This window comes from Hippopotamus amphibius, chromosome 11 (genome assembly GCF_030028045.1).
Source record: "Hippopotamus amphibius kiboko isolate mHipAmp2 chromosome 11, mHipAmp2.hap2, whole genome shotgun sequence".
NCBI classification, from domain to species: domain Eukaryota; kingdom Metazoa; phylum Chordata; class Mammalia; order Artiodactyla; family Hippopotamidae; genus Hippopotamus; species Hippopotamus amphibius.
In genome coordinates this window covers 81,830,843-81,853,498 of record NC_080196.1, presented here as the reverse complement: position 1 = coordinate 81,853,498, position 22,656 = coordinate 81,830,843, and the positions used below count along the sequence as shown (strand labels likewise).

General features: G+C 44.7%; 1 protein-coding gene across 1 annotated transcript in view; it reads left to right on the top strand.

The window, feature by feature from the left end:
- The window catches only part of LAMA1 (laminin subunit alpha 1), a 124,346-nt gene extending 102,919 nt beyond the window's left edge, over nucleotides 1–21,427 (top strand). The window contains exons 50-63 of the mRNA XM_057698208.1: nucleotides 598–742; nucleotides 1,229–1,370; nucleotides 3,735–3,849; nucleotides 4,045–4,215; nucleotides 6,969–7,120; nucleotides 7,844–8,029; nucleotides 9,465–9,600; nucleotides 11,287–11,399; nucleotides 14,603–14,792; nucleotides 15,316–15,474; nucleotides 15,996–16,149; nucleotides 17,472–17,605; nucleotides 20,079–20,301; nucleotides 21,267–21,427. Coding sequence (XP_057554191.1) covers nucleotides 598–742; nucleotides 1,229–1,370; nucleotides 3,735–3,849; nucleotides 4,045–4,215; nucleotides 6,969–7,120; nucleotides 7,844–8,029; nucleotides 9,465–9,600; nucleotides 11,287–11,399; nucleotides 14,603–14,792; nucleotides 15,316–15,474; nucleotides 15,996–16,149; nucleotides 17,472–17,605; nucleotides 20,079–20,301; nucleotides 21,267–21,427 — 2,181 coding nt within the window. The remainder of the gene's footprint in view (nucleotides 1–597; nucleotides 743–1,228; nucleotides 1,371–3,734; nucleotides 3,850–4,044; nucleotides 4,216–6,968; nucleotides 7,121–7,843; nucleotides 8,030–9,464; nucleotides 9,601–11,286; nucleotides 11,400–14,602; nucleotides 14,793–15,315; nucleotides 15,475–15,995; nucleotides 16,150–17,471; nucleotides 17,606–20,078; nucleotides 20,302–21,266) is intronic.
- Nucleotides 21,428–22,656: the final 1,229 nt, after the last annotated feature.

Below are 22,656 nucleotides of genomic sequence, written 5' to 3'. Positions count from 1 at the left end.
TTGTGTTTCATGATTGCTTCATTAGCACGTACTAGTGTAATATGTACATATGCATGCTATGCTATTTGCTCATTTTAAACTATTTCTTATATCAGTACAGATTCATTGAAGAACGTTTGGAAAATATAGAAGCACATCAAGTAGAAAGTAGCCTCCCATCATTATAAATACCACATGAACACTGATTATTACATTTTGAGCTTAAATAGACCTTTTATTCACTCTGACCTCGTGGCCTTCCTTGAATTCCATCACAGGAAGTTCATGTTCTTATTTTTATCTTATGTGCTGGTGATTTTTCTCAATCTTCTAGTTTTGTTTTTAGGACTGGCCCGTTTGTCAATCTAAATGAAAAAGATACAGAGGTTCCACCTCTCTTACTACATTGTAGATTTTGATGACCATACATTTATCTCACATGTGTCTGTATATTATTCTAGAAAGCCTTGGTGGGCACTTTTAATTTCAGACTGTGGGGCCAGATCTGGTGTTCTCAGTGTGACTGTAGGAGGTTTCTGCCCTCCCTGACATGGAGAGAAAAGAAATCTTGTGATAATAATATAGCCATGGGTAACTATTTTCTCTTCTTTTTTACAGAAAGACTTTTTATCCATTGACCTGGTTGATGGCAGAGTTAGAGTTACGGTTGACCTGGGTTCTGGGCCTCTTGCTTTTATTACCGACAGACGCTATAATAACGGAACCTGGTACAAAATCGCCTTCCAGCGAAACAGAAAGCAAGGTGAATGCACAGATAGATGGACAGAATGTCGGTTGCCCTCATAGGAATAGAAATCTTTCCAAAATCACCAGTCTTTTTTTTCCTTTAGCTTTCCAGGTATTCTTACGTGATATTGTAATCAAAAGCCATTGTGTTCTCTAGAATACTGAGCGCCAGGACTCACATTTTGTTGGAGAAATATCCTATTTGTCTGTGGTTTCCAAATGCATTATTTAACATTAAATGCTGAATTGGAATCAAGGATCACATTGACTCTATTTTCTCTCATGCACATACTGCTACCATTTAGCATGTGTATTCTGGATTTATTGACTTGTGTAAAGAGGGTTTTCATTTGTCCTTTAACAGTCAAGAACATCCCCTGGTCAAATTTGCAGAATGTAAAAGAATACGTCTTTGTAAATGAACTTTGTTAGATGTCCGTGTTTCACCTCAATGTAGAAAATGACTTTCACTTCCTTACCTACTCCTCTTGCTCGTCTCTAGGGCTCCTAGCAGTTATTGATGCATATAACACCAGCTACAAAGAAACCAAGCAAGGGGAAACTCCGGGAGCATCTTCTGACCTCAATCGTCTAGATAAGGATCCAATTTATGTGGGTGGATTACCTAGATCAAGAGTCATAAGGTATGATCCCACACTGCAGAATTTTCCTGTCCCTCATGACCAACTGTCTTAGTTTCCATAACAAAGTTCCACAAACTGGGCAGCTTAAACAACAGAAATGTGTTCTCTCACAGTTCTGGAGGCTACAACTCCAAAATCAAGCGTCAGCAGAGCTGCTGCCTTCTGAGGATTGTGAGAGAATCTGTTCCATGCTTGTCTCAACTGGTAGCTTCAGGCATTCCTCAGCTTGTAGATGGCATTCTTCATCCGTGTGGACACACTGTCTTCCCTCTGTGTGTGTGTCTCTCTGTGTCTCAAATGTCCCCTTTTTATAAAGACACCAGTCATGCTGGATTAGGACCTACCCTACTGACCTCACCTTAACTTGGTTACAACCTCAAAGACCCTATTTCCAAATAAGGTCACACTCGCAAGTACTAGGGGTTAGGACTTCAAAATCTTTTGTGGGTAGGTGGGGAAACACAATTTAACCTATAACATTCTGTTTTGATTAGTATGCCATATAATTGGGATGTAAAGAAAGCCTTCTGCAGTGGAATTTATGATTTTCTATTTATTAGAAAATAGAACATCTAAAAATTGTTACTGTGCAGTATTTGGAGACCCCACTTTCCATCACACGTCATTCTCCTGTCCAGACATTCTAGAGTAGCAGAATCTCTCTAGCGTTGCAAAAAGAATCGTGCTTTCTGCAGACTTACCTGGATTTCCCTCGTGTGTGATTAGAATGCATAATGTGTATGAACGTTGAAAGATCAGCATCCGCAAGTTGGATTAAAGATAGCAGAGGAGAGACGCCCTGATTCTTATTCTTGTTTCGCTTTGTGACTTTAATAATTTACATGAACTTTCTGTAGTTCACTGTCCTCAGTTTTGTAATTTTGGATTGGGGACAAATTAAGCTAGATGTTTCTTTCACACCATTTTTTTAAAAAGGCATATATGGCCAGCAATCAGGGCAGCCTAGCTACCAGGGAGTGGAATCACCAAATATCCAAACCGAGTCGCTCAACCCAGTGGTTTTTAAATGTATATTTGTAGCAATACCTCATCTGCAAGCTGAGTTCTTATACTGAAGTGTAGCCACTCCAGTTGCTATGGGTTGAGTAGCCCAGAATCCACTTCCTGACACACCCACTTCTCTGCCAGAAATTTGTGAAAGTTCCAAGGAACATAGTTTACAACCACAGTCACCCGCCTGGTCTTGGAAATAAATGTCCCTAAACTTCAGGGGAGTTGGTCACTTGCCCCAGGTCTTACCCCTCTGCCAAGACAGAGCCAGCCAGGAAGCCTACCTCCTAATCCCTGACTGCAGGTGTCATTCCCGACACGGTGGCATCGGGGATGTTCCTGAAGTTACAAGCTGTGTCATAATTCACTTGTTCTTTACATAAGTGGTACAGTGTAGACCCTGGAGAAAAGGACAGAGTCCCTGTTCTAGGAAGACATCTCAAATCACAGACTTTCATGATAGAAGGGTCTTGGCTATCATTGGGGCCAGTCTCCTCATTTACAATGGAAGACACTGAGATTCAGAAAGGCTGAAATATGTCCTAAATCATGTAGGTTCTTAATGGCCCACAGCTCATTGCTCAGTGCAGAGAAAAAAAATGAGATACAACTGCTAGCAGGGAACCATGTTCCTCCAAAGTTCTCCCGTCACTAGCTGATGCTTCAGGGTATAACTGGAAGATGTTCCGTAGTCTCCATAATTTGGAAATGTTAGCCTGAGCACGTTACAGCTCACCCCACCCAGCAGAGTGGCAATTTCTGTTAACAAAAATATGGTATTGACTTAGAATCAAAGAAATAGGGTTTTGGATAATCCCAGACTTCACCAAATGCAGTTATTTCCTTCAGGACGAAGTTGATGAGTATGTGGTGTGGACAACAACTGATGCCTTCTCTAGCCACGGGATCCTGGGAAATCACAGTGCCCATACCTGCCCCTGTGGGAGGTGAATGTTTGCTGTACACAGAGGCTGGATTATAAACTATGTGCTAGAATTTCCCTACGGCAATGCACTGTCTCTCTTATAATTAGCCTCTGTTTTAATTTGTATATCTAAATGGTAATGACTATAATAGTTTCCCTTAAAAATATTGAGCACACTTTCATCTAGGTAGCCAGCTAGGTGGTCAAGCCCACTAAATTCAATCCTTCTCTTTAGTCCTAAGGAGAGCACATGTTTGACCTGAATTCTCACCATCAACCTCCTTCTTAGAGGGAGGCCTAGGCATTTCTGAGAATGACACGTGGAAAGAGATCTTCCCTATTTGCAGGTCCATTTTTATTTCTTCTTTCAAAACTGGAGTTACAGAATCCAAACTTTGTTGCTGTTGTTCTCTTGTCCTTCCCTGTAGGAAAGGTATCACCAGCAAAAGCTACGTGGGTTGTATCAAAAACCTGGAAATATCCAGATCGACCTTCGATTTACTCAGAAATTCCTACGGAGTGAGAAAAGGCTGTGTACTGGAGGTGGGGAGCGTCTTATTAACATTGGGATGAGTGTTTGTAAATGCCCGCTGATTTACCCACATAATAAGGCAGCAGGATGTAAACTAGGGGGTTGAGTAGAAAAGGGGTGGTGGGGAAAAGGGCAGCAGCCTCCGGGGTGGGAGGTTCAGCACGCGCGTGGATCTCACGGTGTTTTCTCCTCTCCTTTGTGACCAGCCTGTCCGAAGCGTTAGCTTCTTGAGAGGTGGCTACGTCGAATTGCCACCCAAGTCCTTGTCACCAGAATCGGAAGTGTTGGCAACATTTGCCACCAGGAACAGCAGTGGCATCATCCTGGCTGCCCTGGGCTGGCATGGGGAGAAGGAAGGTCATCGCCAGGCCCACGGGGTGAGTGGCTCCAAGGCTCTGCAGCCAGGAGCTCAGGAAGGAAGTGATCTCAGTAAGCGCTGGGTGGAAGATGACTTAGTCGTAACCTGTGTTCTAGCGGTGTGCCTGGTTGCTTACGGGTGTGCATTTTTAATAAGGAAAAGTGATTATTGCTGAGTGTCTGTCCCTTATGAATCTGTGGTCTCTTTGTGTTGCACGATCCCTCTTCCTTGTCCAGCCGCTGAGAAGAAAGATCCCTGCTGTCTACCCCTGATTCTAAGAGCAGAGGTGACATTTACCCTTTCCTCTGCACAAACTTTATATACTACATAATTCAAAGAGATTCACAGAATGCTAATGTATCGTATTAATGAAGTAGAAGCCATGCAGCTACAATTTAGAGTCCTGTTCTCTACGGTGCAAGGTATTTCACAGACATTGCTGTATAATTATTACAACCACACTTCGGGGCGAACGCTGCTTCCTCTGTTTTGCTGAGGGAGAAATGGATTCAGAGAGCCTGGCTAACCTGCACAAGATCACACAGCTGTTACTTCAGAGCCCGGCCTGGAACAACAGTCTGTAGACCCCAAATACCTCACAAGACACTGGGTGAAGGTCTAACAAGGCAGATTGTCTTATGGGCTCCACCAACCTTTTTTTTTTTAAGTTGAGATGAAATTTACATGACATAAAAGTAACCATTTTTAAATGAGATATTCAGTGGCATTTAGTGCTATCACAGTGTTGTGAGGCCACTTTTTCTATCTCATTCCAAAACATCTTCATCACCCAAAATAAAAGCCTATGCCTGTTAACCAGTCACGCCCCATTCCCCCCTTCCCCCAACCCTGGCAACCACCAGTCTTCTTTCTGTATCTATGAATGAATTTACCTACTCTGTATATGTCATATAAGTGGACTCATACATGTGATATTTGGTCTTTCATTTAGCATGTTTTCGAGGTCCATCCACATTGTAGCATGATCAGCACATCCTTCTTTTTCGTGGCTGAATGATAACCCCTGTATACATGAGATAATTTATTAGTTGATTAATGGACATTTGGGGTTATTTATACCTTTTGACTATTGTGAATAATGCAACTATGAACATCTGCATACAAATATTTGTTAGAGTACCTGTTTTCAATTCTTTTGGGTGTATACCTATGGGTGGAATTGCTGGTAATTCTATGCTTAACTTTCTGAGGAACTATCAAACAGTTTTTCTCCCCAATCTTAATAGGACCTCTTGTAAATCAAAATTTGCTACTAAGTCAGCAAAAAGGAACAGTGTCTTCCAGTGCTGGCAAGGCCATGTGAAACACTCCCTTTCCAGTTCTGCCAGTGGGCCTCTCTCAGTGTGGCAAAAGAGTGTTAAGAGCTTTAAACATTTTCAAACTTTCCACTCTTTGATCCCCTTTCTAAGAAATCTTAGAAAAATTTCACATGCAAAGAAAAAAAGTTAAATGTTCATTGTGTGTGGTAATAAAAAATTAGAAACTACCTAAATTTTTAAAAAAGGAATAGATCCCACAATGAGATCTCACCTCACACTTCTGAGAATGGTAACTATCAAAGTGATAAGAGATAACAAGTGCTGGTGAGGATATGGGAAAGAGGGAACCCTTGTGCACTGCCAGTGGGAAGGTATAATAAATTGGTGCCTCCACTATGGAAAACAGTATGGAGGTTTCTCAAAAGATTAAAAATTGAAGTCCCATATGATCCAGCAATTCCACTTATGGGTATATATTTGGAGGAAATGAAATCACTATCTTGAAGGGATATCTACATCCTCTTGTTCATTGCATCATTATTTACAGTAGTCCAGACATGGAAACAAACTGAGTGTCTATCAATAGATGAAGTGGATAAAGAAGATGTGGTGTGTGTGTGTCTGTGTGTGTGTGTATATATATATATATACACACACATATCTATCTATTTATGTACAGTGGAATATATTTTTCAGCCATAAAATAGGAGGAAATCCTACCATTTAAAACAACATGTATGAACTTTGAGGGCATTATGTTAAGTGAAGTAAGTCAAACGGAAAAAGTTAAATACTGTATGATCTCATTTATATGTGGAATCTTTGAAAAAAAAGAAAAACAACTCATATAAACAGAACAGACTGGTGGTCGCCAGAGGTAGGGGCAGGAGGGAAGTGGGTGAAAGGGGTCAAAAGGTACAGCCTTCCAGTTGTAAGATGAGTCCTGGGGATGTGATGTACAGTGTGGTGAGCAGAGTCGCCATATCATATTGCATATCTGAAAGTTGCTAAGAGAGTAGATCATAAAATAATTTTGTAACTATATGAGGTGATGGATGTTAACTAAACCTATTGTGGTGATCATTTTGCAATATATTCAAATATCCAATGGTTGTGTTGTATACCTAAAACTAATACAATGGTATATGTCAATTATATCTAAATAAAATTAAGGAGAGAGAGAACTAGATCAATGACTTACAATGTAACTACTTTAGTACATCATGTAGCAATAAACAGTAAAGTATGAAGACTATGTAGAAATGGAAGTCTTTGATATGGTTAGTGGTAATAGCATACTGTGGAATGTAAATTATGTCAGCAGAGATTAGAAAGTTATATACAAAGTATAAAATAGTTGTGTTAGATAGTGATATTCTTAAGGAACTGCTTCCTTGGTGCTAATACTCCCACATTACCTTCATAAGACGATAATTCTTTAAATCCTATAGTAATATCTTTTCTATGGGACTTCTCCTTGCGACCTTCCCAGCCCTTCTTTTCCATCATGCTAATTGAAGGCCACGTTGAAGTGCGTGTTAATCTTGGGGACGGAACCAGCCTGAGAAGAGCTCTCCTGCCTGCTCCCACGGGCACATACGGTGACGGTCAAGAGCATTCCATCTCCTTGATAAGGAGCGGGAGGTATCTGTGTAAACTTAATGAAGATTCCCCAGTAGGAAGCTTGTATGGTGCTCTTTGCAGTGAAATGATTGGGATAATTAGTATGACATCATTAGCATTCACAGTCTTTATAGTTCCGAAATAATTCTAGAAGCTTGCTAGACTACCTCCTTGGAAATCAATTTCATCTGCTTTGTAATAAGATATTTGTAGAATTTTCATAATTGAACAGCCTTAACCCTGCCCTTTTCTGAGGCCCAGAATAAATTGTCTTTACGTCAGAATAATTCTGTGTCAAATAATGTTACAGTATTAGTAAATTCTAATAGTGACGAGTAAAATAGCAAATAGTAACTTAGTAAACAGTAAAATGTAAACAGTGAAATAGTAAATCTGTGCTATATCAACATTTCTATGTAATTCCCCTCCAAAGCTGTAGACCAGATGTTTTAAGAATGCACCTGGACATTTTGTCACAGGTAAACAAGTAAAAGATACTCTCCAAAAAGCAACTGCACTGAATAATATTTAATCACATTCCATTCATTTTTGGAGAATGTTCAGCTGTAAGTTTTAATTTTCAAGGTTCACTTTTTTATTCACGCACACGTTAAGTGTCATGTTAAAATTTATCTTCAGGGAACTTTTATTATGCAGTAAGAACTTGCTGGAATTACATATTAAAATGGATAGTTATGTCTCATTATATTTTAACACCTTTATTTTCTCCTTTTAACGTTTTAGAATTATCACTGTCCAACTGGATGAGACAGCTCCTGTGGAAATGAAGCTGGGCCTGTCAGCAGAGAGCAGGACAATAAATGTGTCCAACCTGTACATAGGGGGTGTTCCAGAGGGTGAGGGGACACCCATGCTCAAGATGAGAAGCTCATTCCATGGCTGTATCCGAAACCTGATCTTTAACATGGAGTAAGTGTGACTGCTCTCAGCATGATTTTGCACTTCCTGATCGTTTCATGCCCAGTGCTGACACTAATCTACAACTTTATTTTGCTGTTTGAGATGGTCCCCAATTCTACAAGTTCCCGAAAAACAATTGAATCCCATGTTCTTTCATGAAGTTCCCCCAAATGGATTGTATTGGACTAGGATGATGGATAGATCTGGTCATCATGTATGAGAAGAAAAAAACCACTAAACATTAGTACCACAGCACTGTCAACACACAGCAGAGGTCAAACACATTTTAGCATGCATTTTTGAGAATGTAGAGATTTTGTGATACAAGTTTCTTGCTGTCTTGAGCTCACTGCTTTAAAGGACCCTTTACCACCGGGCTACTTGCAATTTCAGATTATTATTGGCTTCTCCTAGAACAATTACGGTCTGATTAAGAACTGGAAGTCTCTGTTCCCATGCGGAGCTGACCACAAGGAAGGGAATTACATGTGCCCATGGGCATTTATTTCCTCTTCACTGCCCCTCTGCCCTTGGTCAGCATGCTGGGGGACAGAAACTGTGCTCTGACCTGGGGGCAGGGGGTGGGGTGGGCAGAATCTGCACAGGAGAAACTACATGTGTGTCAGGAGATGGAGGTTCCCCTCCTTGCTGGGCTGCTGACCTACTCCGTGACCTTGAGCAAGGACTTGGATCTTTCATGGTCTCAGTGTCCTCTGTGAAGGTACCTCTTAGGAGCCTTGAAATTTAAAAGAAAAAAATGTTGTCTTGGATTTCAACACAATGATGATGTCAGAGCCTTGTGCAGTTATTTGTAAGCTGACGTATTTATTCACCCAATTGTTTATTAATTAACAAATGGATCAGGCATCTTCTTGTTCCTGAAAGCCATGAGGCTGGGAACCTGCCAGGGCAGCAACACCTGTGTACTGTTCACAGCCATGGCCTTGAAAGTGCCAACAAGGGACTTGTGGGAACGTGCGGACAGGGGACATGTTGTAGAATAAAGGGATATATGACAAAGGTAGTTCACAACTTCCGGGCAAAGGGAAACTGTGAGAAAGAAACCAGCGTTTCATTGACGCCACTGTGCAGCGCTGTGGGAGCCAGAGCCAGACTCCCGCCCTGAGGCATGCCAGCCAAGGCTGCAGGAGGAGGTGACAGCATTGGAGCTGACTCCTGAGGGACACTCAGGAATGGCAGGTGGACACGTGGGGTTGGGCTGTGGGGCGGGTGGTCAGGGGGGTGCCCCTTGAGGCAGAAGAATCAAACAGTATATAAGGTAGGCTATGTGGACTTCTAGTCACTGTGGGAGATAGTCCATTTGGTTACTCTATTATATTAATGTTTTTAATGGCTTTTAAGTGGTCAGTAATCGCATGACCTTGGTTCATGGGTTGGCTTGTATTGTCTTCATCAATTTTGAGAACTCTGTGTTTGTATCTAGACTTTTGGATTTCACTAGTGCCATCGGCTATGAACACGTGGACTTGGACTCCTGCTTGCTCTCAGAAAGGCCGAAGCTGGCTCTCCACGGAGAGGACGGCGAACTCCCGCCAGAGCCCCAGCCTTTACCAAGTCCAGTAAGAAGGGCTTTCTTTAATTCTATGGTTCAGGTCCGGCCAGAAAAAAAAGAGCACCACCCAGAGGACGTTGAAACGGGGCCCTCGTTAGAGAGCTGCAGGAGCAATGAGCACACAGAGGGAGGAGCCGGGGCTGCCCAGGCAACAAGCCTCAGCAGAGGGTCTCCAGGTGGGCAGTGCAGCACAGGGAAGACAGGCCCTGCCAGGGAGGCAGGAAGGAGGGAGAGAGAGACCCAGGGCTTCTCCCATTCACCCTCCAGCCTCCCAGCAGTCCCTCCCATTGGCTGGAAGAACCAGCTGGGAGCCACTTTCCAAAGCAGTCTGGGAGAGTTACGGGATGGTCCCTGTGAAGAGAAGCAGGGGGCGAGTGGGATGGTTCTCTGAGGCCACCGCGTCTGAGACGTGGCACAGCGTCCTGGGCTGCAAGCGCTAATGCTCGGGCACCTCATTTGGCTGCCGTACAGCAAGCTTTGGGGCAGAAGCTTTAGAAGGACTCAGTGCCACTTTAGATCTAATCAGAAATATGAAAACAAGTATTTATATAAGCCATCGTACGTATCATTGTTGCTTTGAAAAAAATTTTGATTCATCTAGGAAAAGCCAGTTTTTGACCAAATATTTTTAACAGCAACCATTGTTAGTTTTCACTTTTGTTTCCCTTTTCTGATTTCTCTCCTTCCTTGGTTGAAAGTTTACACTCTGATTATTTAGGTCGCACAGTCACATGAAAGCAGTACCTTCCCTAGCAGGGCCCGTCTTTGAGTTCAGGACATTGTCTTGGCAGCATCCGTCTACCAACCTGGAAAACTGAGTCTAAGGCCTCACTCGCTTTGGAGTCAGGGCACCTGCCCCTCCAGCCCGGCTTCTCCTGGCTGCACCTTGTTCCTGTCTGGGAGGAACGAGCTTGGCCTGTCACCTGTGGGCACTTAAACAGTTGCCTGGTGCTTTTGAAGCAGGTGCTCCTGTAGCCACTGACATCCTCAGGCTTTCCCCAGAGTGGGAGTTTCAGGGGTCACGGGGGTGCACAGCAAGGCCTTTGCCCCTTAGGCCTGATGAAATTTCATGGGAATTTAGGTGAATGTGAGTGGGACTGAGGTGAAAAACACAAGTTCTAATTGCCTTCTCAGAGAGATAAAGGGATGTGGAGTAAACCATTTGAAACAAAGACGGTGACATTGGTGCTTGTGTGTTTGTGTTGCTGGTGCTTCAACACAATTGCTTCTTTTTAAAAAAATTTTTTTAAATTTTATTTTTATTTTATTTTATTTTATTTATTTATTTAGGCTGCATTGGGTCTTCATTGCTGCTTGTGGGCTTTCTCTAGTTGTCGCAAGCGGGGGCTACTCTTCATTGTGGTGCATGGGCTTATTGTGTTGGCTTCTCTTGTTGTGGAGCACAGGCTCTAGGTGCTTGGGCTTCATTAGTTGTGGCACGTGGGCTCAGTATTTGTGGTACGTGGGCTCAGTAGTTGTAGTGCACGGGCTTAGTTGCTCCACGGCATGTGGGATCTTCCCAGACCACGGCTCAAACCCGTGTCTCCTGCATTGGCAGGTAGATTCCCAACCACTGCACCACCAGAGAAGTCCCCACAATTGCTTCTGAGATGTTTCCTTCATGGAAAAAACGCATGCATGTTAGTGGGGGTCCTGGCTGTGCGGGGCTTAGAGCTGTGTGCGTCTCTTACAGAAACTGTGTGCCGTGGACAGAGCCCTGGAGTACGTCCCCAGTGCCCACCAGTTTGGCCTCGCAGAAGGCAGCCACTTGGTGCTGCCCTTCAACCAGCTGGTCGTCAGAAAGAGGTAGGCATTGCTCTAATGTCCTCATGAGGCGTCTCTGTGCTAGATGAATCCAGGACGTGTTCTTCAGCAGTGGGTCTTTTCCAGAAGCAGCATCTCGTGTGTTACCATGGAGTGTTCACCTTGCCAGCATATGGCAGCAGTGAGAAGGCAGAGAGGAAGCAGCCTCTGTCAGTTCAGATGCCTAAACGTGGTTAAGTGGGGTCCTGTGGTTTCTCTTTACACATCTTGATGGTGGCTGGTTGCTGCCTCTCTGTGTGCACGTAGGGAAGCACGTAGGTATCCAAATCCCTCTTCCTTCTGGAGTCCCAGGTCCTCTGGATCTTTCATATGGCCTTTGAACCCCATTCTACAGTAAGTATGCACTAATCTGATGAAACCGCCTACCCAGACTCTTTCACTGTGCATCCCAAACTCCCTCTGGCCGTCACACCTTCCTGTCCCAGGTACCCTCCTCCAAGTCTCCTCGGGACCCACAGTCCTCCTCTCTCCTCCTGTGGCTCTCGGCTCCAAGGTCCGTGCCTTCAGCGCTGCCATGCTCTGTGCCTGTTGTGTCATGTGAGGTCACTGCCCCAGCACGATCTTGGCTCAGTGGCTTCTCCCTGCAGCTCCTCACCTTGTTCCCTAGGAGTTCAGCTGCCACCCAGCACCTGATCTTTGAGGTCCTCTGGCTCCTATCTGTCAGAGGTCTTTTCCTCCTTCCTCCCAGCCACCCTCTCCCCATGGTCATTCCCTTCAGTACGTCCTAAGTATCCACCCCACCTCCACAGTCTCTAAGCATCCTACTAACCACCTCTTCCTCCTCCTTACTTCCGACTCCATCAGTCCCTCAACCTCATCAAGACCTCTGAGCTCTCAGGCTTCCTCACCATCATCACTCTTTCTGTAGCTCCCCTTACTCACATGATTTGATGGCTTTATTACAGGTGTCTCTTTGCAAACCCCCTTAACCCTCTCATCTCTTCCACTGTGACTCCAGGTAAAGCCCACACTGGGCCTCATCCACGCCGGAACCGCAGCTGGTGGTCAGGGCTGCAGAAATGCATCTTTCTTTCTACCTGGTTTGACTTTAAAGCTGTGGCCACAGGTCTCAGGTGGAACCTCTAAACTCCACATGTATGTGGAGCTAGTACACGTCTCTCATATGTTCATGCTTTTTACTTTTCATAGCTTCTTGTCTTATCTCAAAACTCTGTGCATCCCCACAGCCTCCCTTCATGCCCCAGCTGCTCACTGAGAAGAGAGAGCCTGTTCTTCTGCCACCACCAGAGAGATCACCCTGCTTTTGTCCCCAGCCTCCCTCTTCTCCAGCCACTTGGAGGAAGGGTCCTTGTCGTGCCCTCTGGAGCTGTCCCCCCTCTTCCCAGGACACAGGCAGCATCCATCTCTGCCTCTTTCACACCTGATCCCGTCAGCGCACAGACAGCATCGTCTCCATCACCCGTTGTCATCAGTGAGGCCAAGGGAGCAAACTCTTGTACCAGAGACCATCTCAGTATTTTACACACAAACCCCAACTTAGTCCTCATAGTTAGCCTGTGAGGAGGGTATTATCCTTGTTTTATAGATGAGGAAATTGAGGCACCTGCTCAGACTCACACAGCAGAGCTGGGATTGAAACCCAGGTGCTTGGGACCACTGTGCCGACTTCCTCTCTAGGAGTTTCTAACCTTTGAAACAGAAATGCTCCCATAGACTCCATACCCCTCCCCACCCCGCGCAATATCCCAGCTCTGTTTCACCGTGAAATGACTTGAAAAAGTTGCGTTTTGTGGCTGTCTGTCTTTCCCCACCTCCCATTCCCTTCCCTCCCACCCAGTCAGCCTCCCCTCGCTCCTCACCAGGTCATCTGAGCCCTGCTGTGACCACGTCCGTGGTGCCGCCTCCAGGCGCCCAGCGGCCTCAGCGCCCTGGGCCGCTCTGCTTCCTCGGCAGCCGTGGCCCCAAGCTCCCCTCATCTCCTGCCCCGCCAAGCCCGCTGCTCAGTCCCCTCCCCCGGCTCCTCTTCTATCAGAAGAGGCAGCGCCTCTCCCCCATCCTCTCCACGGTGCCTTCTGTGTTCCAGTGGCTGTGAAGGGCCATCTATTCACACCAGCACCCACATCGGTAGCCCCAAGCTCCGCCTAGAACTCAGGGGTTGTACACCCAACTGGCCCCTTGACATCTCCATGTGGATGGGCACAGGCTTCTCAGCCTCAGTGCACCGAGAGAGAATTCACCATCTCCCCAAAACCTGCATTGCTGAGGGTGTCACCACCATTCACCTGGCTGCCCAAGGCCCACACCTAAGGCTTGTTCTTTCCCTTGCTCTCCAAATTCAGGCCCTCCGCACGTCCCGCTGCTTCTTCGTCCACAACATTTCATGTTTTAGTTCACCTCCTCGGCATCCCCCCAACCACTTTGGTCTGAGCCTCCACCTGGCCTCTGTGGACTCTTATAGCAGCTGCCAGCCTGACACCCGCTGTCACCTTGGCCCCATTTGATTTGTTCTTCGTATCACAGGTCCCTTTTAAGATATAAATTCAGCCATGCCCACCCCTTTCTGTGACTTCCCACTGCCCTTACCTGAAAATCCAAACACTCCCTTCCAGGGCCCCTCGTCCTCAAGGATGGGGCCGTGCTCTCCTTCCCTGGTCCCCGTGTGCCTCGGTGACCCTGTGCTTCCTTCTGTGGGAGGACACCCAGACGAAACCTTCCCTCTGCCCCTACCTGGTGCCATCCCCCACGGGGCCCCCTTGGGGTTTCCTGGCTGACCACCAGAATCGAACAGCTGTTTCACATACTCTGTACTGTCTGAAAACGAAATGCAGGCCTTTCCTGTGGGGCTTTGTGGGGCTTCCTCCTGTCTTTCATTCAGATCGCAGAAATACTCTTTCAGAGTTGCCTGGCCTGACTACTTAATGTAGCCACCACTGGCCTTCATGTGACCCAGTTTTAACTCTCTGATCTATTGCTGGTGTTAGTTTCGGGGGAAAGGGACATTCCTCTGTTCACTGCTTGATGCTCTGCTCCTAGAACAGTTCCTGGCAGATGGAACTGCCGTAACCATGATTGAATGAATGGGTAGATAAAGGAAGGGGTGCATGACCTGAGATGGTAAATATAAATGTTGATTAACACTTACTGGGGTTTCTCTTTGGCGTTATTTTGAAGAGTGAAAGAGCAAGCGTATTCCCTTCTGAGACCTGAGCTCTTGCTTCCCTCAGGCTCTCGGTTCAGCTACGTATCCGAACGTTCGCCTCCAGCGGCCTGGTTTACTACACGGCTCATCAGAACCAGGTGGACTACGCCACGCTCCAGCTGCACGGGGGCCGCCTCCACTTCATGTTCGACCTTGGCAAGGGCAGGACAAAGGTCTCGCACCCTGCGCTGCTCAGTGACGGCCAGTGGCACACGGTACGCTCCCAGGAAGCTGTGATCACGCGTTCCAAGTTCCATTGCACCTGTCCCTCATGTCTGCTCCAGTTCACGGCAGTGGGACGGTCACCTTTGATTTCCAGCTTGCTTTGTGTCTGGTATCTGCCCCATAGAATGTAAGCTCCTTACGAGCAGGGACCTTTTCTGCTTCCGGAAATATCCCCAGGGCCTTGTTCAGTGCCTGACACTGAGTAGGCCCTCAGCAAATATTGGTGGAATGAACGAGAGTTTGAGGAGAAGTAAATCAAGCCCCGCGTGGCATGAATGGGCCAAACCTGACATCATGGCATTTGTGTTCTTGTGACTAAGACTCTGGAGCACGTTCTGTTCTAACCAGCTCCAGGCTCAGCCTCCTCTCAACACCAATTGTATGAAAACCTGAGCCACGCTTTAGGAATTCATTCAGCGTATTACTGCTATAGTGAACAGATGTTGCAAACAAATATCTGTTAAAATTTTCTCAGATTCCTTAGAAATTATGCATGTTTTCATATTGCTCTAGGTCAAGACGGAGTACTTTAAAAGGAAGGGCTTCATGACGGTGGACGGCCAGGAATCGGCCATGGTGACCACAGTGGGAGATGCTACCACGTTGGATGTGGAAGGAAAGTTGTACCTAGGAGGCCTTCCCTCTGAGTACAGGGCCAGGAACATTGGAAACGTAAGCAGCATTTTCTCTGTGGGCCCATTTTGCCTTTATTGTGGTTGTATTTGTTTTGTGGAGGAATATGTTTATGTTTAAATTACCTTGTTTGGGCCCGGGGCTTGCCTGCAAGATGCAAACCTTTCAAACTACATCCCTAGATTGTGCGCCGGGGCTTCTCCTTGAAGCCCAACCAGGCTTCCTGCTGGTTAGTTAACGAACAGTTAATAGTTAAATGTTAGCGGACAGTTCCACAGCCACTTACCCCAGTACAGTGCAGGAAAGTCCAGCAAATTTTTATTTGCAGAGGAGAAAACTCTACATTCTTGATGTCCACAATATTTGCTCAAAATAATAGAAAATCTTTTTACTACATTATAGTAGCTTTAAGTTAGATGTTCATGTGAAGTATTGTGGCAATTAGATTTTTTTAAACCAAAAGATAGTATTTTAATGTGTTCTGTTGAAGTGTAGGAAAAGTTTGTGCCTGCCCTTCTCGTTGTCCTCACCACCATCTACTCCTGCATCATCTGCCTTAGGTCACCCACAGCATCCCCGCCTGCATTGGGGAGGTGACGGTGAACAGCAAAGAGCTGGACAAGGACAGCCCAGGGTCCGTGTTTGCAGTAACCAGGTGCTATGCAGCAGCCCAGGAAGGAACTTTCTTTGAAGGAAGTGGATATGCAGCCCTTGGTACGTTTTATCAACAATCTTGAAAGAAATCTCTGGGATGCACCTGCACTCTAGGATGATATAGATCCAAGAATTATGTGATAGGACAGGACCCACTGGACAAGCTGCAGCAAGACCACACTTCATGAAGTGTTCCAGTGTATTCTGATTTCTCATCTTTTCCTGTAAAAGCCTTCTCACCTCTCGTGCTATCCAGATGGTTTCCTCCCCCCCAGGAGTGGTGCCACTCCAGACAGAGGGCAACACGTGGTGCTGGTTTCATCTGGACTCTCCCCAAATTTATGTAAGGCATGCTTTCCCTGTCCAAGTTAATAAAGACTTTCGAATTCAAAATCAGCAGAAAATGTCTGGACCAGCCAGCCAAATGCATGTCAGATTTGATGAAGAAATTAACTCCATTTAGATTGCTGAAATATTAATCAATTATGAGTAGAGGAATTTAAATCTCTAAAATGCCTTAGAATGTAAATTCCTCACGGCTTAGAACTAGCCCTTGTAATATGTCTTACATTCTCGTCCCACTTTAGATGCTTGATTTGCCAGTTAACTTCCTGTTTGCGCTCAGAACTGCGCTCCTCTGGCCCCTGTTCTGCTTTCTGTCACAGGGAACTAATTTCTGGGGCCCCTTGCCCTGGGCTTCCAGGGAGGCTCTGGTGGAAGACTGAGGTTGGGAGGGAGGGGAAAGCCAGCAGGCTTCTCTCCTTCACTCTGTGCTTCCAAGCTCTAGTAACACCACCTTCTCCCATTTTCCCTTCAGCCCTGGGCACGGTAACAACTGCCTGCTACTGCTAATATCCCTAACTTATCTCAGCTTTATCACCTGAATGAAAAATTCATTCAATTAAAGAAAAAGCCTAGTGTGGACCCTGACTAATACACTCAGCAAATACTGACATACCCAGTAAGTAGATATGGGGAAAATAAAGTGCACTCTTCCTGGATAGATGATGACGGGGTTACATGGATCAAATCCCCTGGGATTTTTTTTTTTTTTTTACCTATGTGGCTCCACATTAGAGGATGTGCCTGCCTCAGCTCTAGACTAGAGTCAGGGTTAGCCCAGCTGATTATGTGTCATTTTTAAAAGCATCACTTCATCCTACAGAGGTGCAAGCCGAGGCTCAGGGGGTAGAAATGATTTGCTGGTGCGGGTGGAGCTGGATCCAGAGGACGAGCTGGAGCCAGGTCTGCTGACCTTCATCAGGAGCCCAACTGCACAGCCAGCCAACCCGCACAGCCCAGCCCGAGGCCATTCTGAGCCTGGGCCTTCCTGGGCCAGGCAGGCCTCACCCTAAATGAGGGGTCTTCCTTGTGTTTTTCAGTCAAAGAAGGCTACAAAGTGCGATCAGATGTGAACATCACGCTGGAGTTTCGGACCTCCTCAGACAACGGTGTCCTCCTGGGGATCAGCAGCGCCAAAGTGGATGCCATCGGACTAGAGATTGTAAATGGCAAGGTGGGCGCTTAATCTGGATGGGGTCCCCCCGCCTCGCCCCAGTGTCAGAGACCGAGAGGTTGGGAAAGAGTACAAATATCTAGATCCAAGTTTCCAATTGTTCACTTTCATGGAATGCAGAAAAGGTTCAGTTAATATTTAAAAATAGGTAATCCTAAAAAAGCTTTTTAAAAATAATTTTTTATATTTTTGAAATTAAATGTAAAGCAAAACTGCAACTACACTACAAAAAACGTTTTTCTCCCCCTGAAAACCATCTGAAAGTAAGTTACCAACCTAATGCCCCACTCTCTCTAATATCTGCTAACTTTTCATTTGGAAATCATTATAGATCGACAGGAAGTTGCAATGCAGTGTACACAGAGGTCCTCATGCGCCCTTCACCCAGGCTCCTCCAGGGTTAGCATCCTGCATAACTAATACAACATCACATCTATGAAATTGACACCGGCTCAGTTACTCAGAGGTTATTCAGTTATGCTAGTTACACGTTTATGAGCATGTGTGTAGCTCTACACAATTTTATCACATGTGTAGCTTCATGTAACCACCACAGTCAGGACAACTGTACCATTACCACAAGGCTCCCTCAAGCCACCCCTTCACATCCACACCGACTCCCTACGCCTGCATCCCTCACCCCGGCAACCACTAATCTGCTTCCTATGGCTCTGATTATTATTTCACAACTGTTACATAAATTAAATCATGTAATATGTTCTCTTGAGACTGGCTTTTTACACTCAGTCTCATTTCTTGGTGGTTCATCCAGGTTTGTCGTGAGTCTCGACAATTCACTTCTTTTTATTGCAGAGTATCCCATGGGATGGATGTACAGTCTAATTTTTTTTTAAATGCCAAAACATAATTTTTTTCTATAACTTTTCTGCCCTTGCTTTTCAGCCTCCAGTCCATCTCATGTTGGGAACAAAATGAACTCAACAAGTCGCAGCAGTTTAGTCTCTTCTGCTTTAAAACTGGCTCCTTCAGAATCTCTCCCTGTTCTCATTCCCTTCCTATTCCCTTGGGGTCGTCTGGGTGCAGGCAAGATCTGGGGGAAGCAAGTCTTAATTGCCATTTTCCTTTTCTGCGGGCGCTCTTCTGACATCAAATGAGGTATCATTCAACTCTCCTGGTCTTCAGGTGCAGCCTCTGTCTCTTGTGCACTTGGCCAGCTGTCCCTGGCTGGTTGTAATGAGCGGTCTGAGGTCTCTGCATGCCAGTGCGTGGACACTGCTCTTGGAGATTAGGCCGATGTCCCATGCAGATCAAGTTTCCCGACCTGGCTATCATGGGCACTGTGCCTCTTCATCTTCAACCACCTTCCATATCCCCAGAGGGCCAGATGAGAACTTGGGAAGGTCTGCTCTACCACTCATTGGCCATGGGGAGTGCTGTCTCTCAGGTCCTCTCTCTCCCTAATACACTTACTACACTGTGGTCAACTCACGTTGTTGTGGGACTACGATGCTTGACGCTTCTTGAGCTACTTACTGCCTCCTGGAAGGCAAGGAACAAGTCTCTGGATTCCCCCAAACTTGTTAGCTTGTTTCTCGTGTTTCCCTACCTACTCCCCACTGGGAGTTTGGCCACTAGAATATCCCTAGAATGGGGGTGGGGAGGATATAAGAAAGTTGCAAGTTCTTCACCTCTTCTCGCCTTTTATGTCATCTTCATGTTGAAACAAAACTGCCTCTACCTCCTATTGCTGCCACTCTGCACTGTGGCTTATAGCCAACATTTTTTTCTCACCTGTACTTAAAAAGAATTTTGAAAACTTTTTAATCCATTTGCACATTTTTATGCGACATCTGAAAAATGTTATCAGAAGTGTAACAGTTGCAGAAATGTAATTTCTGAGGTATATATTACCTCTGTTATTAGCTTATTTATCGTTCTTTTAAAAACATTTTTAGTGGTTGCCCAAGGCTTTACAATATACATCTTTTAATTTGTCACAGTCTACCCTGAAATAATATTGAGTAGCTTCACATATAGTATAAGAACCTTACACCAAGATACTCACAATTCTTCCCTCCCATCTTCTGCAGGTCTGATTTTTTTTTTTTGTGCTACCACTTGCTATAGTAGAGTATCCTATGGTTTGTCAGCAGGGAGTTAGTAAACGTTCCTTCACAGGTGCTATAGCAACTGCTATGAACTGACACCTTCAGTAAACCCATGGGCTCCTGTTGTCCTGAAAATGAGGCACTGATTTGAGGATGCAACGCTAAGATCATGGTTTAGGCTTGTTCCCATGGAGGTGGCCATTTTCCGTACTGAAACCTTGGGACTAGGATAGCAACAGACTCCCTAAGGGGCTATTTTTCAAAACCATTGTTTGTTTTTCATAGTTAGCCCTCCTTTTTAGCAGAATGATCTGATTTTATCCACTCCAAGAACATTGTGTGAATGGACTGTGCTCCTTAAATAGGGGAAAATTGACCAAGATATTTGCTTGTCTGTTGTTTAGCTCTTGTTTCATGTTAACAACGGTGCTGGTAGGATAACAGCCACATATGAGCCCAAAGCTCCCAATACTCTCTGCGATGGAAAATGGCACACACTTCAGGCAAACAAAAGCAAACATCGCGTGGTTCTGATTGTAGATGGAAATGCAGTTCGAGCTGAAAGTCCACACACCCAGTCCACCTCTGCTGACACCAACAATCCCATTTATATTGGTGGCTATCCTGGTAAGTATGACGTCTGCTCTGCTCATTCACTTTTTAAAAAAAAATTATTTATTTTTATTTATTTAATTTTTGGCTGCATTGGGTCTTCGTTGCTGTGCACGGGCTTTCTCTAGTTGTGGCGAGTGGGGGCTATTCTTTGTCGCAGTGCATGGGCCTCTTATTGCAGTGGCTTCTCTTGTTATGGAACACAGGCTCTAGTTTCAGCACGTGGGCTCAGCAGTTGCAGCACTCAAGCTCTAGAGCACAGGGGCTTCAGTAGTTGTGGCTCACAGGCTTAGTTGCTCCATGGCATATGGGATCTTCCCCAACCAGGGATCGAACCTGTGTCCCCTGCATTGGCAGGCAGATTCTTAACCACTGTGCCACCAGGAAAGTCCTGCTCATTCACTTCTGAGGGGCATTGCCACTGGGGGAAGTCTTAGTTCAGGTGGATATAGAATAGGGATGAAGAAAAATACATGGCTTGGGTGGCAAATCCTTTACCATTTTAGAAAGTCTATTTCAAATACCTAGGAAATCTTGGAAAAATTAAAATAATCTACACATATAATCTGAGGTAAGCCTCTGAGAACATCAGATGTGATGTACAGTAAGCTGGATAACTTTACTGAGGCAGATCATCTCAGATGATGCCCAGATTTGGGAATCATTTTAGAGGACAAACATGTGTCTCATCCTCTCACATCGATTTTGGATTCAAATTATGCATTTTAGATGTTCCAAGTAACTGATACAAATGTTAATAAAATGAAAATCCCTTTTAAGGCTTTTTGTCACAACTATACCTTAAAATTGTTTATTAATAGTTTTCTACGAATGCTGTTATCACTGAAGCCACTTATGTAGAAAGATATTCTTCTAATTTTGATGTAGAAACCACAAGAAGTTATTTTTTGTTTCTTTTATGCTACCTATGTCATTTAACAAAATTTAACAAGACTGACCTTCTTGCCTTTTCTAAATAGCTGATGTAAAGCAGAACTGCCTGAGCAGCCAGACCTCCTTCCGGGGCTGTTTGCGAAAACTCACTCTGATTAAGGGCCCACAAGTGCAATCCTATGACTTCAGCACAGCTTTTGACCTACAAGGAGTTTTCCCTCATTCCTGTCCTGGGACTGAGTCCTGAACTTTGGTGAACTCCTCATTGGGAATCATCATTTATATTTTGAGGAGAATTGTTTTGTGAATTTAAATCTTTACAACTCAGATTTCATTTCCAACTCAGGTTAAGTGTTTCCAGAGAGAAATCTTTTGTTTATGTTAAACTAAAACCATGTGTACAACAGATACCTCTATTAAATAGTTTAAAATGTAAACTGAATTCACTGGCTCTTTTTTTACAGTTAGTTTTTTAATGAAATTTTAAAATGAATATTCTGTTAATTACTTGACAGTATTTCATGTTTTGCACTTTGTACTTTTAAAAAATATCACTATAGACTATAATAGATTACAGCAGAGTATGAATACTTTCATTTCTTTATCAAGGTTTTAAGCTCCAATTTCTATGATGAACAAGTAATACTGCTGGTTACATTCCAGCAGAGGGCACCAGCTGTTTGCCACATGAAGCACTTTAAACAGACTCCAGCAAGTCATAGGGCAAAGGGAGCACAGGGAGAAGGCAGAGCATCCTCTAGATATATCCTTGTTTTGTCAGGACCTAACCTAACAGAGCATTCTGCAAGACCAACAAAAAAAGGGGGGAGGGGGCATCATAACTCGTTAACTCTTCTTTTACTCTTTATTTTATTTTCACCCCTTCGAATGAGACAATTTTCCTTGATCAGCTACTTTTTCTGGGAGAATGTGTGTAAATTCCAGAAGAAGGAAAATTTAAAAGCCATAAATATATATCATTTTAACGAACTAAGCAGTTTTAAACTAAGATTTCTGAAGGGTCATTTAGTTCCCTCCAAACATATTTTAGTGTCACGCTATAGCCGTGCCCGGGGTCAAAACGACTACTATTCCATTTGCTTCAGCAAAATGATTGCACTTTGCAAATGCTTACTTGAAGAGAATGCTTACATTTCACTCTTAGAAATGACCTGCTTTTATAATATGGAAGATGGTAGGTTCAGTTTCTATTTCTGCGAGAGATTTTAATTTCATCAGCAAGGAAGACAACTACGGTCCTGGGCCCTGTCCTTCTGTGCCTTGCTCATGTTTCTGAACCCTGCGGCAATCCACACTCCTGGCTGATGTAATTCCTTCCCAATAAATAACTGCATGAAGATATTAGGAAAGGTAGCAGCCAACTGTGGAAGTGCTGTCTGTTCTGTAGCATCTGGCGACGAATGCAGACAACTGCAGACTTAAGGCAGCTCACTTGGGCAGCTGCATCAGGAAAGG